The sequence below is a fragment of the Myotis daubentonii genome, chromosome 16 (genome assembly GCF_963259705.1).
Source record: "Myotis daubentonii chromosome 16, mMyoDau2.1, whole genome shotgun sequence".
Classification (NCBI taxonomy): domain Eukaryota; kingdom Metazoa; phylum Chordata; class Mammalia; order Chiroptera; family Vespertilionidae; genus Myotis; species Myotis daubentonii.
Genome location: NC_081855.1, coordinates 20,346,401 through 20,365,767, shown reverse-complemented (window position 1 = coordinate 20,365,767; position 19,367 = coordinate 20,346,401). Strand labels below are relative to the sequence as shown.

The window sequence follows — 19,367 nt, the reverse complement described above, 5'->3', positions numbered from 1 at the left end:
AGAGGATGACAAAAAAATAAATAGAAACTTCTGAGCTCAAAACAGACTGAAGCCTTCAGCAGTCAAAGAGCCCATTAGGGCCTGGCTGGTAAGTCTAAATGGTTAGAGCCTCAGCTGATGCACCAAAGGGTCTTGGGCTTGATTTCCAGTCAAGGGCATATACCTGGGTTGTGGGTCTGCTCCCCAGTCCCCAATGGGGAGCATGCAGGAGACAACCATTCAATGTGTCTCTCTCACATTTCTCTCTCTCTCTCTCTCTCTCTCTCTCTCTCTCTCTCTCTCTCTCTTTCCTCCTTCCCTTCCTCTCTCTCTCTCTGAAAAACAATGGAAAAAATATCCTCAGGTGAGGATTAACAATAAAAATAAATAAAAGAGCCCATTAAGAACCTAAAATAATGAATGAGCCCCAGCTGGTTTGATTCAGTGTATGGAGCGTCAGCCTACGGACTGAAGGGTCCTGGGTTTGATTCCAGTCAAGGGCACATGCCTGGGTTGCTGGCTCGATCCCCCGTAGGGGGCATGCAGAGGGCAGCCAATCCATGATCCTCTCTCATCGTTGATGTTTCTATCTCTCCCTCCCTTCCCCTTCCTCTCTGAAATCAATAAATGTTTGTGTATTTTTTTTTATTTTTTTTTAAAGAATCTAGCCCTAGCCAGTTTGGCTCGGTGGATAGAGCGTTGGCCTGTGGACTGAAGGGTCCCAGGTTCGATTCTGATCAAGGGCATATGCCTAGGTTGCAGGCTCAATCCCCAGTGGGGGGCATGCAGGAAGCAGCCAATCAATGATTATCATCATTGATGTTTCTATTTCTCTTTCCCTTTTCCTTCCTCTCTGAAATCAATAAAAGTATATTTTTTAAAAAAGAAAGCTCTGAAAAAAAAAAGAATCTAAAACAATGAATAAAAAAAGTTACACTTAAGACACAACATGGCAAAAAATTTAGAACTCCAAGTATACAGAAAATCCTTTAGAACTTCAAAAAAGCATCTACACAGAAACAAAATTATACTGATAGGAGTCATTCCTTTTTTAAAAAAATGTTTTTATCAATCTTTAGAAAGGAAATGAGAGGGATAGAAAGATAGAAGCATCAATGAATGAGAAACATCATCAATAGGCTGCCTCCTGCATGCCTCCCCCTCCACACTGGGGATCAAGCCCCCAACCTGGGCATGGGCCTTGACCAGGAATCAAACCAGTGCCCTCTTGGTTTATGGGTAGATGCTTGACCACTGAGCAACCCTTGCCAGGCTGACATGAATCATTCTTCATCACTGTCTTCTCATTGAGAAAATTCTGGACAAAGGAATAACGTTACAATGGAAAAATGACATCAAAGTTCCATGGGAAAATATTTTTAACCCAGAATTCAATTTCCAGAAAACCAAATGATCAAATCTGAGGACAAAATTAAGGCATTTTTCAATATGCAGACTCAAAATTTACCACCCACATATGTATCTTTATAAAAGTTAAGAAATACTAGAAAAAGACAACATAGGGTAGGAGATAAGTGATAGTTAAGTATAAGCCATAATAACTAAGTGAAGATAGAAAGAAAATTTTGAGGCTTAAAGATTTTTCTTCAATAGGAAAAGTTTCAATGATGAGAATTACAGCCCCTTGTTAGTACCAAAATCATTACAGGCAGTCCTCAAGTTATGACGTATGTTGTTTCATGATTTTGTTTCATGGTTACATCGCCATCTCCCATCCTATCTAATAAAAGAGAAACATGGTAATTGGCATACGACCACTACCCTTCCCATTGGCTAATCAGGGCAATATGCAAATTAACTGCCAGCCAAGATGGCGGCCAGCAGCCAGGCAGCTTGAAACATGAGGCTTGCTTGCTTCAGTGAAGGAGGACTCCAACGTTCCCCGCCTGCCGCTGCAGGCCTCTGAGCTGCAACTCTAAGCAACTATGTAACAAATATAGAAGCGAAACAAAACCCCAGAAACCTGCTTTAGTCCACCGGGCTTCAGCCAGCAGGATCGCAACATTGTAAGCAAAGGCCAGAAACCTACTTTCAGCAGCGGAGGCCTAAGAGCTGGAGCCAAGCCTCAAAGCTAAAGCTGGCCCAGAATAAAAAAAAAAGACAAAGAAAAAAAGGAGCCGTTGGGAACTTCAGTCACCCCCCGCCTGAAAACAGCCCTCAGCCCCTCACCCAGACTGGCCAGGCACTCCAGTGGGAACCCCCACCCTGAAGGGTGTGTGACCAGCTGCAAACAGCCATCATCCCCTCACCCAGGCTGGCCAGGCACCCTAGTTTATTTATAAAAAAAAAAAAAAGTTCCGTCATTTCAACGTATGTACATATGTGCTTTATGTTTTTTATTATTTATTTACCACAAGTAAAGATCAGGAATTGTTATTTTTCTTTTAAATTTTTTTTTACTGTTTCACTTCATCACTGCTGCATATGTGCTCCATGTGAGTGACGTAGGTGCTTATGTAGGTGGGTTCTGACTTAACGGCGAAAATCGCATTACATCACGCTGTAGGAACAGATCTCTGACGTAACCCAAGGACCTCCTATATATAAAAGGCTAATATGCTAAGTGTTACTCCTACTGTCCGACCAGTCAGTATGACATGCAATGACCAACAGGGGGCAGACGCTCAACGCAGGAGCTGCTGAGCTGCAGTGGCTTGGCAGCAGCGGTTCTCAGGTGACACACCCCAAAACCAGTGAGGACGGAGCCCAATTCCTCACGGGGCCACGCGATTCCACCTTCGGCCATGGGTTATGCTGTTGCTGGGGCACTGTTGGCCCTGAATCTGGTTTACTACACATGTGCATTTGCGTTCTACACCCTGTACAATAGCAACTTTACAGAGTGCCCTCTCGCACTCCGGAACCCCTCAGGGGATGTCAGACTGCCATTTTCGGCACCATCCCCGCAGGCCAGGCCAAGGGACCCCACCTGCCGGAGGGACCCCACTCACTCCCTTCAAGCCCTGGCATCACCCCAGATGCGGCCAGCCAGGGAGGGACCAAAGGAGGAGGTTGGCTCCTTCTTGCCCAGTCCCACTCCACTGGCCACTTTTATTTTTTTTTGCTGTCTTGAGTTTAAATTTTATTTTACAAAAAGAGAAATAAAACTGATAGGCAATTATACTCACAATTGTTCTGTTTGCTTTTTTTTTTAAAGTTACATGAAACACAAGTAAAAATAAATACGTCATAGAAACAGCCAGTTGTCCAGTCTCTGGGGAAGGAGGACTTGCCCTGCGGAAGGAGGGAAGCCCATGACTACACTGGTAGAGCAGCAGCCACAGGTGCTCCTCAAAGCCAGGTGCAATCCCAGGCCTCAGGGGGCGTCCTGAGGAAAGAAGACAGAAAACCAAAGCCAGGTTCCAGGTCCTCGGAGCCCCAAACCTCCCCCACCCGCTCCTGGCAGCAATGTGGCCTTAGTGGTTATTCACTGTGACCCCCTCAACCCACCTGGACCTCCTTCCCCTGACCCCTTTGGAGAGGGTACAGGAAAAAAACAGTCTTGAGCGGGCTAAGGGGATTTTTCTGGTGAGTCCCCAGCCCACCCTGAGTAACACAACCAGACAAGTCAGTTTATGCTCATGTGCACAGGCACACATACACATACACACACACACACACACACCTAGGCTGAGCTTTCTTCCAGAGGAGGGTCCTGGATCAGGTCATAGTATGAGGTCCCCCCTCTTCTGAATATCACCCCAATAGTGGTAACAGAAAGTACCCAAATCTCTCCCAGCCTCTGCCCCAAAGACTCTGCAGCCTGCCTGGCTACCTCTCCTGGATTCAGATGCACCTATTCCTAGGTCACATAGGCCCGAGAGGAGAGAGGCAGACTCAGTCCCTGAAGAGCAAAGCTGGACATCACCTGCTCAGGAAGTTCATTGTAAGACTTGGGTATTCAAAAAAGGCCCAGGGCCAAGGTAGTGTCACAGACAGACATTTAGGGGTAACAGTGGAATACACAGGACAGAAGAGAAGCGCCAGTAGGAGGGGAATGGATAGGGAAGGTGATGGATGGAGAGCGAAGCACTCTCAGACAGGCCTTGAGGGCAGGCTCCTGGGAACAGTAAGCAGAGGGCCAGAAAGTCTCCTGGGGTCCATTGGGGAAAGGAGCTCCTCTCTCAGGAGTTTCGGTGGCAAAAGAGCCACTTAGCTGGGTGTACAGGATGCCATGGTTTGGAAGGGAGACTGATCTTCTGAGGAATCACAGGGAACTGGGAAACACAAGGAAGGGGTCATGACCAGGAACACTAGGAACAAGGAATGTAAAGCCCCCAAACCTTCCACATGGGATGAGCACTCAGTTCCGGAGCAAGGCCAGGCTTCCGCTGGCCACTTTCTAATTAATTTCCTTTCAATGTACACAAATCCATGCACCGAGTCACTAGTGCTATATGATAGAAGCATAGTATGCAAATTGTCCCCTCGACTGGGAGTTTGTCCAGGAGTGTGATTGGGGCAGGGCTGGCTGGGGGAAGGGAGGGAGTACACAGCAGGCAGCCAGCAGCTGCTAGGGACACTACCAGTGCACGAATTTCATGCACTGGGCCTCTACTTCATTATAAAAGGCTAGGCCCTGGTCAGTGTGGCTCAGTTGGTTGAGTGTTGTCCTGTACATGGAAAGGTTGCCAGTTTGATTCCCAGTCAGGGCACATGCCCAGGTTTCAGGCTGGATCCTGGTCAGGGTGAGTATGGGAAGAAACAGATCAATGACTCTCTCTTGCACAGATGTTTCTCTGTACCCCCCCCCCCCGTCTCCCTCTCTTTTCCTCTCTCTAAAAATCAGTAAAACGTATTTTTTTAAAAAGACTAATGTAGAAAGTATGTTTCAGCCTGAAGTAGCTTACAGAAAATTAAACTACTGTTACTTATAAAAAACTAAATTTCATTGTATTTCAAAAATATTCACTGAACAAAAATTGTAACTTAAAAATCACCTATTCCTGCCCAGCCAGGTGTAGCTCAGCAGTTGAGCCTCGACCCAGGAAACAAGAGGTCACCAGGTCAGGGCATGATCCCCAATAGGGGGCATGCAGGAGGCAGCCAATCAATGATTCTGTCATCACTGATGTTTCTATCTCTCACTCCCTCTCCCTTCCTCTCTGAAATCAATAAATATATATTTTTTTTAAATCATCTACTCCCTAATGTTAATAAAGTTCACTTATTCATTAAAAACTTGAGACTTCTTTCCAGCTTTACTGAGATATAAGTAGCATATAACACTGTGTACATTTAAGATGTGCAACATAATGATTTGATATATGTATATATTACAAAAATAAGACTATTTCAGATTCTGTAACACAACAGATGCATAATTCTTTATTTTTTTTATATATATATTTTATTGATTTTTTTACAGAGAGGAAGGGAGAGAGATAGAGAGTTAGAAACATCGATCAGCCGCCTCCTGCACACCCCCGACTGGGGATGTGCCCGCAACCCAGGCACATGCCCCTGACCGGAATCGAACCTGGGACCTTTCAGTCCGCAGGCCGACGCTCCATCCACTGAGCCAAACCGGTCTCGACGGGATGCATAATTCTTATTTTGTTGTGTTAATCCTCACCCAAGGATATTTTTACCACTGAATTTTATAAAGGGGGGGGAGAAAGAGAGTGAGAGAGCAAGAGCGAGAGAGAGAAACATAGATATGAGACATATCAATGCTGCACCCCGACTGGAGCCAGAGATCAAACCTGCAACCCAGGTATGTGCCCTGGACCTGAATTGAACCCGAGACCCTTTGGTACAAGGGCCAATGCTCTAACCACTGATCCAAACCGGCCAGGGCAGATACATAATTCTTTGATGCTCCCTCTACTACAAGGATTGTAAATCATCCTACACCCTCCCTCAACCAAAATATTTCATCTATGCATTTTTTCTGACAATATATTCAGTACAATATGTAGTAACTGCATTCTTTCTACAATAGTGTAATGATTTCTGGATATAAAAATTCCCAAACTCTGTTAAAGCAATTAGTAGTTTGATGCAATGTAAATTTACTTTTAGACTTTTCTTCCATTTCTAAATATGTGGGTCAATAATTATTAGCATTAAGATTATTAATAATTAGCCCAGCCGGGTAGCTCAGTTGGTTAGGACAGTGTCCCCAATACACCAAAGGGTGGGTTTGATCCCCATCAGAGCACATACAAGAATCAACCAATGAATGCATAAATAAGTGGAAAAGCAAACCAATGTTTCTCTATCTCTAAAATCAGTAACTACATCTAAACTTTAACTTAAAAAAAAAGGTTATTAATATTTGGCTCGTCACCCAGAATCTTCTATCACTAGGATGTCCCTGTCAATAATCAATTACTCTATTTCTGCTTGTTTAAGATTGTTAATGGAGTTGTTTGTCAGAGTACCAATATATTCTAGACTAGAAAGTCCAATAAGAAATATCAAATCATTCTAACTCCTCTTTTAAGAATATTCTTTCAATATCCTATGAACACCAGGAGAGCTAAAAAAAAAAAACATAGCACATCACAAACTCTAGGAACTGGGGCTACCTGCAGGTCATCCCGATTGGGTACCTATTATTGCAGCATAGCTCAGAACACCTGCTTCACAGCCACCCAAAGCGCTTCTGTAAAAATTAGGTTTTCTTGGGCTCCCATCAAGACATGTAGACTGTGGAGATAAGGCCAGAAATCTGTATTTTTAATAAACTCCCAATGACTTTATTGCGCATTATGTCTAAGAACACACATGACTCACTAATCAAAACAACCTACTTATAAAAAAAAATAAAAATAAACCTATTTATATGGGTAGCCAAGGAGGTAAAAATTAGGGAATTTTCCAGATTATTAATATATGCAATCAAAATTTCTAATTAAAAGAAGCTCAATTATTTCATTGTATTGCATAAACAGATTCTTCCTAGTTCTAGAATGGCAGGTGCCTGTGAAAACTACTGAAAACAATGTTATCAATGTTAAAAAAAAAAACACAAAAAAAAACTTGGCCCTAACCGGTTTGGCTCAGTGGATAGAGCGTCGGCCTGCGGACTGAAGGGTCCCAGGTTCGATTCCGGTCAAGGGCATGTACCTTGGTTGCGGGCACATCCCCAGTAGTAGGTGTGCAGGAGGCAGCTGATCAATGTCTCTCTCCCATTGATGTTTCTAACTCTCTATCCCTGTCCCTTCCCCTCTGTAAAAAATCAATAAAATATATTTTAAAAACAAAACACAAAAAAAACCCTTCAAGTAATCTTTAAAAAAAAACAAAAACACCTCCTTTTATTCCTTATAAATGCTTGTCATATAGTAAAACTTAGTATGGCTAGAGTAGGAAATAAGTCCAGTCAGCCCCAATATTTTCCCTCAGAATTAACTGTGAACACCAAAAAGCTTACTGCTTGCCCTGACCGGTTCGGCTTAGTGGATGGAGTGTCGGCCTGCGGACTGAAGGGTCCTGGGTTCGATTCCTGTCAGGGGCATGTACCTTGGTTGCAGGCACATCCCCGGTGGGGGGTGCGCAGGAGGCAGCTGATCAATGTTTCTAACTCTCTATCCCTCTTCCTTCCTCTCTGTAAAAAATCAATAAAATATATTGGGGGGGGGGAAGCTTAGTGCTTTCAGTCTATGACATTAAATTCAAAGATATTTTCCTTGATTCTGCAGAATGTTGGTCTTAAGTTGACAAGAGCTAACATATCTTTTTATGATTACCTCTAATATCACTTAGATTTTAATGCATATTATTTTAATGCAGTAAATTTTATTAAGATGAGAATGTTTTCTCATTTTTTGAGTTACTGGATAGATTAACTTTGTTTTGGGTTTCTTGTTTTGTTTTATTTTTAAATATACTTTTATTGACTTCAGAGAGGAAGGGAGAGGGAGATAGAAACATCAATGAAGAGAATTATTGACGGGCTGCCTCCTCTATGCCCCCTACTTGGGATCAAACCCTGAAGGGGAATCAACCATGCATAGACTTCTGGTTCACTGGCCTATGCTCAACTACTGAGAAACACCAGCTTTGAATATTTAAATGTATAAAACCCTATTGCGTTATTACTAGAAGCCCGATGCACGAGATTCTTGCAAGAATAGGCCTTCCTGCCGAAGCCGGTTTGGCTCAGTGGATAGAGCGTCGGCCTGCGGACTGAAGGGTCCCGGGTTCGATTCCGGTCAAGGGCATGTACCTGGGTTGTGGGCACATCTCCGGTAGGAGATGTGCAGGAGGCGGCTGATCGATGTTTCTCTCTCATCGATGTTTCTAACTCTCTATCTCTCTCCCTTCCTCTCTGTAAAAAATCAATAAAATATATTTAAAAAAAAAAAAAAGAATAGGCCTTCCTGCCCTAGCTGATTTGGCTCAGTGGATAGGGTCCCGGGTTCAATTCCGGTCAAGGGCACATGCCTGGGTTTTGGTCTTGATCCCCAGTAGGGGGCGGGCAGGAGGCAGCCGTTCAATGATTCTCTCTCATCATTGATGTTTCTATCTCTCGCCCTCTCCCTTCCTCTCTGAAATCAATAAAGATATATTAAAAAAAAAAAAAAAAAAGGAGTAGGCCCTTCCTTCCCCCAGCTGTCAGCACCTGCTTCCCTCTGGCACCTGGGACCTGGGCTTTCCTCGCAGTCCCAGCAAAGCTGAAAGGTCGTCCAGTCTAATTAGCATATCATGCTTTTATTATTATAGAAGATTCCCTGGGAGGCAATACTGCCAATTAAAATCATCAAAGTCACCCTAGCCAGTTTGGCTCAGTGGATAGTGTCGGACTATGGACCAAAGGGTCCCGGGTTCGATTCTGGTTAGGGCGCATGCAGGAAGCAACCATCAATGTATTCCTCTCACATTTTCTCTATGTCTTTCCCTCTCTCTTCCACTTTCTCTAGAAATCAATGGAAAAATATCCTCAGGTGAGGATTAAAAAATAATAATTTAAAAATGAGAAAAATAGCCGAAACCGGTTTGGCTCAGTGGATAGAGCGTCGGCCTGCGGACTGAAAGGTCCCAGGTTCGATTCCGGTCAAGGGCATGTACCTGGGTTGCGGGCATATCCCCAGTAGGAGATGTGCAGGAGGCAGCTGATCGATGTTTCTCTCTCATCGATGTTTCTAACTCTCTATCTCTCTCCCTTCCTCTCTGTAAAAAATCAATAAAATATATTTTTTTAAAAAAATGAGAAAAATAACACAAAAATAAGAGAAACTTTGTAAAAAATACAAATAAAAAAAATCAAAGTTTCTCAAATAAGAAGGTCCTGAATATGAATCTAGAACAGCCGTGGGCAAACTACGGCCCGCGGGCCGGATCCAGCCCGTTTGAAATGAATAAAACTAAAAAAAAAAAAGACCGTACCCTTTTATGTAATAATGTTTACTTTGAATTTATATTAGTTCACACAAACACTCCATCCATGCTTTTGTTCCGGCGCTCCGGTCCAGTTAAGAACCAATTGTGGCCCTCGAGTCAAAAAGTTTGCCCACCCCTGATCTAGAAGCACCACTTAGTACCTGTGTAATCTTGGGGGAGTTACTTAAGCTCTCTAAGCCTCTATTCCTTATTGGGAAGATAAAATAATATATGTAAAGCACTCAGCTCCTAGTATCTGTCAGTCCTCAGTAAACATTAGCTCATATATAAACATATATAAAAGAATCTCTCTGAAAAGACAAGACACACAAGAAATTATCGATGATGGTTTTTTCCAAGCAAAGAATTGGAGGTCAGGATGGAAAGACTGTGCCTTCTTGTACTCTTTGTATTTTTTATCCAGTGCTTATCATAACTTTTAAAAAATACTTAAAATTTTATCTCTTGTGCTGTGGGATTTCTTAGTGTTTAACATAATGCACTGACAAAGCTAAACTGCCACTGCAGAATTCGCAAAGGAATAAAGTCATAGTCCAATAATATCCACAAAGAAATACACAACCTATCTGATTTCAGGAATCTGTAAGGTGTTCTTATTCCTTTACAATGGCCAAATGGTCTTAACTAAAACACCTTAAACCAGTAATTTCTCAGTCCGGGATCATTCTGTCCCTTGGGGGATACTTGGCAACATTTTTGTCTGTCACAACTGAGGGGGTGTACTACTGGCATCTAGTGGATGGAGGCCAAGAATGTTGCTGAACATTCTATCATGCAAGCATAGAACCACACAACAATCCACCCAAAAAGTCAGTAGAGCTGAGGTAAGAAACTGCAACCCAAGGAATCATTCTGTTCAACTCTTAAAGTAACTAGGTTCTTCATTAAAGTTACCTACAAAACACACAATAAATTCTCCCCTTAAGTAATGAAATAAAATCCTATATAAGGACTAGCAGACTAGGGGCTCAATAAATGTAACCATTGTTGGCCACTGCTGTTACTTTCTGAAATTCTAGCAGCTAGAATGGCTTACAGGTTTGTGTGTCTACTAAATTCAATACATTTCAAGATTTCTAAAGTACTTCTTATAATGCCTTCCAAAAGTGCAGGCTAAAAGATTTCAAGAGATTACAGATTACCATTCTTTCCTGTTTTTAAATATCTGAAGAACCACAAAGTTCAAACAATGTAGTACTAAAATACAACAGGACCTTTATTTTAGTATATACTTATAAACTCTTTCCAATAAACTTGATATTTTTACATTTCACTACACCTTGGCTTCTATTTTATACATTTTGAGCATGTTAATTAAAATCCCTCAAAAATATAAGAAATTAAGAATAGTCCATTGACTCTGATGAAGGCAAAAAAGCCCTAGCCAGTTTGCTCAGTGGATAGAGCATCGGCCTGCGGACTGAAGGGTCCCAGGTTCAAAACCGAACAAGGGTGCATATCTCAGCTGCAGGCTCAATCCCCAGTGGGGGCCGTGCAGGAGGAAGCCGATCAATGATTTTATCTCTCTCCATCTCCCTTCCTCTCTGAAATCAACAAAAATATCTATTAAATAGTCAATAAATGCGTATTTTTAAAAAAGCAGCTAAGTAGCTTTATAATGAGGTCTGAAAATTACAAACTAAATTATCCTCTCCTCTGATCTTAAAGAATATTTTAGTGTGCCTTACCAAAATGTCAACCATTAATAAAGACCTATAGAAAATGTTTTATCAATAAGTGGGATTAACCTTGTCAAAAAAGAGTACTCAACTGAACCAGTGGCTATCAAAATCTATAGCTAATTCATAAATGGGTAGGAAGTAACTTGTAACATTGCTACTGCCTAACACTCCTATTAGCCTAACTTTCTTATTAACTATGTAACTCTTTTATACCTTTTTTAGTGTATAGCTTTCTCATTATATAAGAGTTGAGTATTATTTTAATACTAATTTAGTATTTCCATATTGCTTAATAATCCACTACATCGCAAAAACTTATTTTGATTAAAGAATTATTAGGGAGATTCCTTCATCAAAAAAAAACAAAAACAAAAATTACACAGAAAAGTAAGGTGTTTGAAAATATAAGATGCAATAAGGTTATTATTCTTTCACTATTTTTCCAGATGAACATAGGTATCCAATACTTCACTCGCTTCAAGTCACTCCCCTTGAGCACCTAGAACTTTAATCCTTGCCCAAACCTGCTTGCTCATGCTCTAATAATAAACCTAATTATACAATCCGTAACAGCCCCTGACAACCTTTTCCTACGAAGCCATAAAGGTGATTTAACCTCAAACTCTCCAACCTAACTCAAAAACGGATGTCTTCATTCCAGCCTTCGGCTTCTGCCGGGGGCTACGGGCTGCAGGCTGTACAGCGGGGAGGTGAAAATTCGCCCGGACCGAAAAGGGCACGCGCTGGGCGCTGGGCAGCGGGAGTAACCGCTGGCTCATTTCTCTTTAAATCTGGCAGCACGTGGGGCGGCATTGTAAAGCCTCCAGCCCGCCTCCCCCCTGACACTCGGCACACGTACACCTCCAGCGCGCATGCTCCGCTCATACAGTCCTAGCAGAGTAGGAGCCAACCCCCTAAAAAGTCAACCTGGAAGCCGCAAACGGCCGGAGGCCGGGACAATGGGGGAGGGGGGCGCAGGCACCTCTGGGAAGGCACAGCCGGCCGCCTCCCCAGCCGGAGCCCGCGGACCGCAGTCCGGCGGTCGCAAGGGCCTGCGCAGGGGCCAGAACCGCTCGGAGCACAAAGCCAGCCGCGCGCCGGCCAGCCCCTACCCTCCCCCCGCCGGCGGCGCAGCGGAGCCCGTGCCAGGCGGAGGCAGGCGAGGCGCGTCCCGCACCCCGCCAGGTTCTCCGGCCCCGCGCGCCCGCGTCGAGGCCGCGGCTGCCAGCGCTTTGTTATCCGCCCCAACTCCGCGGCGCCGGCGCTGCCCGGGCAGAAGTTTTGCGCGCCTCACCTATCCGGCCGGGGGCCAGTTCCTTCGCCTACTCTCGCCACCCGCCGCCCGCCCGCCGCTCCGACACCCGAGCCAGGGACTCGCGGCGGGGCGGGCCCAGACGCTCCTTCCCGCCCCCCCCTACCCCCCCCCCCCAGGGTCCGGCGGCCTCGGCAGCACCTGAGCCCGCGACCCGCCCCTGGGAGGGTGGGTCTGGGCTGGGGACCCACAGCCCCTCCCCCGCAACGTCCCACCCAGCCGTGGGGGAGGGGGCCGCCTCCCTCCTCTCCAGGCCCCGTCCCAGCGCCGAGGCTGGGGCGCGTCCCCGCCCCCAACACCCTCCGAAAGCCGGGGAAGAAGTGCCCGCCCGCCCGGCCGGGACCGGCGCCTCGGGCTCCCCACCCTCGCGAGCCCGCACCCGGCCTCGCCAGCGGCTGCCGCTCCCCTCAGCCGTCCGGCCGCCGGCCCGGGAGGAGAGGCGAGGAGGAGGGAAGCCGCAGCGCTCGCCACGATCGCGGCCCGCCCGGCCGCTCACTCACCTGCCAGCTGTCTTCGCAGTAGCAGTGCCGACTGCAGCTCCGTCATCCTCCCGCCTAGGGCCCGGGCTGGCGCCGGGGCGTGCGAAGGGCCAGGGGCAGGCTCGGAGGCGGCCGGAGCTGGGTGCGCTGCGGAAACCGGGCCCCACGGCGGGAGCGCCGGAGCCAAGGGAGGCCGGCCTGGGGCGGCGGGAGCGGCGCCTCGCTGCCGGTGCGAGTCCGCCCGGTTCGGCGCTCCTCACAGCCTCACGCCCGGAAGGGGAGGGTGCCCGGGCCGCCGCGGCGCGCGCTGGGATTCCGCTCGCCTGCTTCCCTCCTCCAGCCCGCGGGTCGGCCCCACCGGTGCCTTCCCCCGCCACAGCCTCACTGCGCGCAGGGCCGCTCCGCGCAGGCGCGCTGGGGCTGCCGACTGGGGCTCGGCCGGCCCGACAGCCCTGCCCCGGTGCCTCCCGGCCCCGCCTTGTGCGCCGGGCCCCGCCCCTGACGCGCGATCGCCGGGTCGCCGCCATCTTGGGAAGGTCGACGCCCTGCTGCCTGCCGAGGCCTCAGGCGGCGGACGCCATGACAAAGAGGTCATGGAGGGTCAAGACAGCGCCGCGGGTGGAAGCAGGTGCTGTGGAAGCAGAGGGACCAGAGGAAGTGGTTTTGTGTACAGCGACCAGGTAACTCCACGCGTGGTGTGCGCGTTAGGCATTGTGAGAGCCGAGTTTAGACTGGTGAGCCCCGTTTTAAGCAGAACCCCCCCAAACGGACTTACCATGTTGATAATTCACTTTACTACAGAAAGAACGCGCAAAGATTCCTGAAATAAGCAAAATATTTTGCACCTCATAGTACGAAACGTCTAAACATCATTAAAAATAATCTCTATTGCCCTACCAGTGGTTCTCCACCTTCTGGCCCTTTAAATACAGTTCCTCATGTTGTGACCGAACCATAAAATTATTTTCGTTGCTACTTCATAACTGTAATGTTGCTACTGTTATGCATCGTAACGTAAATATCTGATATGCAGGATGGTCTTAGGCGACCCCTGTGAAAGGGTCGTTGGACCGCCAAAGGTGTCGCGACCCACAGGTTGAGAACCGCTGCAACCAGTTTGGCTCAGTGGATGGAGCCTCGGCCTGCGGACTGAAGGGTCCCGGGTTCGATTCCAGTCAAGGGCATGTACCTCGGTTGCGGGCACATCCCCAGTGGGGGCTGTGCAGGAGGCAGCTGATCGATGTTTCTCTCCCATCCATGTTTCTAACTCTCCCTCTCCCTTCCACCCTGTAAAAAAATCAATAAAACATATTTTAAAAGATAATCATAATCTCTATGAATAAAGGGAGTTGATATCAGCAAAATCTAATATACCCAATTCAAAATGTCATTCAGAAATGCATCTACTGTGTAAAATCAAAGCATGAGACCTGGGGTTTGGAAAAAGCATCTTTACTCTGCTCTGCCTGCTCATCCCCTCAGCCCCCCGCTTTGCACAAAAGTCTCAATAAAGAGATGCAGCAGAAGGAAAAGTAGTGCCTCATGGCACTGAAATTTCTCTGTTTCTTCAACAAACATTTATAAAAGTTGTATTAACGTTGTGCCTGTATTATAGAAACACAATACAGCTCTGTCCCTGCGTCAAAGGGCTTCAGGTCTCTGTGCGTTCTCGGTAAGGTAAACCCGTAAACAGCCGAAGAAGGAGCAGGTTCCAATACAATCCTTGTTATAAAAATTACTCTCCCTCTAGAACAAGAATTAAAAGGAGCAAATAAATATAATGAATGAATCCCAACTCCTTTGGGGATCCCAACCCTCAGGGACTAGCACAGGTTTGGTGAGGCCTAAAGTTTACTGAACTTGAAGGACTAATTTTAGGTGGGCAGGGGAGTTAATAAGGTTCAAAAATGACTTTAGTTAGAATAAGAAAATAAATTACAACTAACTGTAGGCTTGGGGAATCTGTCCCTTTCTCTTTTAAATCATTTCAGGCAGGTTATCCAAAATGCTGCTGGTTGCAACTTGCTTACTGTCTCCCCCAGAACAAATCCAGCCCTCACAGGGGCTCTGAAGCTTCCTTAGCTTTACCATAAAAATAAAAATAAAAAACATTTCAACAACACTTCTTTATGAACAAAATTCTTCCTTTTTGAATTTTCTAATTTTATCAAAGCAGTAAATACATAGTTCATAATGTATCTTTTTTTTCCTAATAGGTGTGTAGTGTAGTGGTATATCATTTTTATTCTATTGTTGACAGTATTGCAGATGTCTCCCATTTCCCCCTCTTTACCTTCCTCCACCCAACCCCCCCACCTCTGGCCATCACCACACTTTTGTCCACCCCCCTCCCCTCTGACTTCTGTCAGTCCCTCCCATCTCCACTAATAAAAGAGAAAGATGCAAATTGACCGTACCTTCACAATGCCCACCAGCCAATCAGGAGTGAGTATGCAAATTAACCCAACAAAGATGGCAGGTTAATTTGTATATGCAGGATCTGAGCGGCTGGGGGTGGGGCAAGGATGCTTGCGTTGTTGCCATGGCGACGACCCAGGTGTTCCACACCGCGCCAGCCGCTCTGGGCCTCTGGGCAGCATGGGAAGGCGGAAAGGTGGCTCCAGGCCGGAGCGAAGGCAGTGACGGCATCCAGGGGAATGAAGGCCCATTCTTGCACGAATCTCCATGCATTGGGCCTCTAGTCTTAATAATAAAAGGCTAATATGCAAATGGCCATCACACACAATCAGCAGGAGACTTCGTTCTCCGCCCGGTGAGGCTTGACTGGGGTGGGGTCGGCCAGGTCTGGGTCTCATGCGATTTTGAGGCAAGCGTAGGTGGGTAGGGACTTTACTCTGGGTCTTGCAGGGTGCCCGAGACTCTGACAGGAGGGAGATTTTCATATACATTTTACTACTTTTCTTTCATCTCTGACACTTCTATTAACGTGCATGAATTTCGTGCACTGGGACACTAGTCCTATATAATAAAAGTCTAATATGCAAATCGACCAAACGGCAGAATGACTGGTCACTGTGACGCACACTGATCACCAGGGGGCAGACGCTTAATGCAGGAGCTGCCCCCTGGTGGTCAGTGTATTCCCACAGAGGGAGCACTGCTCAGTCAGGAGCTGAGCTCACAGCTGGCGAGTGCAGCGGTGGTGGCAGGAGTCTCTGGAGGCAGTAAGGAGTGAGGGGTCCTGGACTGCGAGAGCCCCAGACTGCGAGAGGGATGTCTGACTGCCAGCTTAGGCCCGATTGCCTAAGCCAGCAAGTGGACATCCCCCGAGGGGTCCCAGACTTCAAAAGGGTGCAGGCTAGGCTTAGGGTCCCCCACCCCTGCCCAGTGCACAAATCTCGTGCACTGGGCCTCTAGTGTATCCATAATATATCTTAAGGCTTATAGCAAAAAACTATATTGTTTTTTAAATCAATGGAAAAAATATCCTCAGATGAGGATTAACAACAACAAAATGTTGACTAGGAAAGCCAAATATTATAATGGATTATTACTGTATTTATTTATTTTTTAAATATATTTTATTGATTTTTTACAGAGAGGAAGGGAGAGAGATAGAGAGTTAGAAACATCGATGAGAGAGAAACATCGATCAGCTGCCTCCTGCACATCTCCTACTGGGGATGTGCCCGCAACCAAGGTACATGCCCTTGACCGGAATTGAACCTGGGACCTTTCAGTCCGCAGGACAACGCTCTACCCAGTGAGCCAAACTGGTTTCGGCTGTATTTATTCTTTAAACAGATTGGGGGAGGGGAGGCTGGAGTTTATAATTATTATAGTTGTTTTTCTTGCAGCATCTTAATTGTAATTAATATCCCTCCCTTCCCAATCTCACCCGATTGCTATTGTATTCTATCAAATTCTTTTTCTTGGGCCCTGGCCAATTTGGCTCAGTGGATAGAGCATTGGCCTGCAGACTGAATGGTCCCGGGTTTGATTCTGGTCAAGGGCACATGCCCTGGTTGTGGGCTTGGTCCCCAGTGTGGGGCTTGCAGAGGCAGCCAATTGATGATTCTCTCACATCATTGATGTTTCCATCTCTCTCTTCCTCCCTGAAATCAATAAAAATATATTTTAAAAAAGATTTATTTCTTATTCCCAAATCTTTTTTCTTTAATATATTTTATTGATTTTTTACAGAGAGGAAGGGAGAGGGACAGAGAGTTAGAAACATCAATAGGAGAGAAATATCAATCAGCTATCTCCTGCACACCTCCCACTGGGGATGTGCCTGCAACCAAGGTACATGCCTTTGACCGGAATTGAATCTGGGACCTTTCAGTCCACAGGCCAATGCTCTATGCACTGAGCCAAACCGGTCAAGGCTTATTCCCAAATCTTTATGTTCAGCCCAGATCTTTCACCAGAGGATTATATCTGCACACCCACCTCTCTCACTCTGCATTCATTTATTTAACAAATGTTTGCTGAGCACCTACTGTGAACTAGAGGCAATTCTAAGACCTGGGGTCTGGGTGTTAAAACCAAGACCAAGTCCCTGAGCTATGGTACTGACATCCAGTGGGAAAGAACAGTAAATAAAAAAGTAAACAAGTCAGCTTTGAATTATGAGAAGTGAGTGATATGGTGGAAATAAATAGAGTGAATAACTTAGGAAAAGGATCTATGTAGATAAAAGGTAGTCAGGGAAGCCCTCTCAAGAGTTTATACTTGGGCTGAGATCTGAATTACAAACAGGAGAAGCTATTTAAGGCTTCTAGGGAAGAGCATTTCAAGCAGAGGAATGCTAAGGCCATGAGGTAAGAAAGAGCTTGGCTTATCCAAAGACTAGAAAGGAGGTCAGCTTGGGCGGGGTGGCTCCACTGAAGACTGATGAAAAGGAGGCTAAGAGAAGGTTAGAGAGGCAGTCAGGATCATCTTACAAGGGCCTTGTTGACCACAGCAAAGAGTTTGGATTTTAGTTTAGTTGCAATAGAAGCCTTAAGAGGGGTGTGATCTGATTCACATTGTTTAAAATTCCCTTTAGTGTTTATAGAAAAGGGAAGAGTTTACTGGAAGAACAGTCAGAAGGCTATTACAGGTGGTGGCTTGAACCAGGATGGGAGTAGGGATGGTAAGACAGGTGTGGGGAGGGAAGGGAGAATGGATTTGAGATAAATTCTGGGGGGGAAAAATAGAAAGAGCTTGCAGACAGATTGAATGTGTGTGAAGGGGAAAGATGACTCCTAGGTTTCCAATTCCTGGAATGATTGGCTAGATTTCAAAAAAGGGGAGGGAATAATAGTTTTGGGGGAGGGGAGGTATTAAGAGATCTATTTTGGCTGAATTCTACTTTAGCTGTTTATTAGACTTCCAAGCAGAGATGTCAAATTAGCATATCCTATCTAATAAAAGAGAGACATGGTAATTAGCTGTACATCCGCTACCCTTCCCATCGGCTAATCAGGGCAATATGCAAATTAACTGCCAGCCAAGATGGCGACCGGCAGCCAGGCAGCTGGAAGCGAACATGAGGCTTGCTTGCTTCAGTGACGGAGGACTCCAACGTTCCCCGCCTGCCTTGCTGGCCTCTGAGCTTGCAGTTTGAAACATTGTAACAAATATAGAAGCTAAACAAAACCCCAGAAACCTGCTTTAACCCGCCAGGCTTCACCCAGCAGGACCGCAACATTGTTTCAAATACAGGAGGTAAACAAAGGCCAGAAACCTGCTTTCAGCAGCTGAGGCCTCAGACTGGAGCCGAGCCTCAGAGCTAAAGCTGGCCCAGAATTAAATGAAAAAGAAAAAAAGGAGCAGTTGGGAGCTTCAGTCACTCGCCAGCCTGAAAACGGCCCTCAGCCCCTCACCCAGACTGGCCAGGCACCCCAGTGGGGACCCCCAACCTGATCCAGGACACCCTTCAGGGCAAACCAGCCGGCCCCCACCCATGCGGCTCTGTGTGTGACAGGGGGCGGGGCCACAACTTCCCTATCCGCCCTGCTCTGTTCCTGATGGGGGAAGGTGCCCCAACCCCCTGATCAGCCCTGCTCTGTGCCTGATAAGGGGGAGCTCCCCAACCCCCTGATCGCCCTGCGACTCTGTGTGTGACAGGGCACAGTGCCCCAACCCCCTGATCGGCCCTGCTCTGTGTGTGACAGGGGAAGGTGCCCCAACCCCCTGATCAGCACTGCTCTGTGCCTGATATGGGGGAGCTCCCCAACCCCCTGATCGCCCTGTGGCTCTGTGTGTGACAGGGTGCGGCGCCCCAACTCCCCCCCGCCCCCACGGGCCCTGCTCTGTGTGTGACGGGGTAGATCCATAACCTCCCCATCAGCCCTGCCCTGAGTGTGACAGTGGCGGCGCCCCAACCCCCTGATTGGCCCTGCTCTGTGGGTGACAGGGGGCGGTGCCCCAACTCCCCTATTGGCCCTACTCTGTGAGTGACAGGAGGGAGCTCCTCAACCCCCTGATGGGCACTGCTCTGTGCATGACAGGGGGCAGCGCCCCAACCTCCTGATCGGCCCTGCTCTGTGCGTGACAGGGTGGTGCCGCAACTTCCCTATCTACCCTGCCTTGAGT

General features: G+C 46.7%; 1 protein-coding gene across 2 annotated transcripts in view; it reads right to left on the bottom strand.

Moving 5' to 3' along the window:
- Positions 1 to 13,263, bottom strand: part of UBE2G1 (ubiquitin conjugating enzyme E2 G1) — a 99,524-nt gene extending 86,261 nt beyond the window's left edge. The window contains exon 1 of one of the 2 annotated variants that reach the window (XR_009449100.1): positions 12,846 to 13,263. Coding sequence is in view for 1 of the 2 variants with exons in the window: in XM_059669033.1 (XP_059525016.1) it covers positions 12,846 to 12,891 (46 nt within the window). In the remaining variant the exon portion in view is untranslated. The remainder of the gene's footprint in view (positions 1 to 12,845) is intronic. The other variant, XM_059669033.1, reaches the window with a different exon arrangement.
- Between the last annotated feature and the right edge of the window lie 6,104 nt (positions 13,264 to 19,367).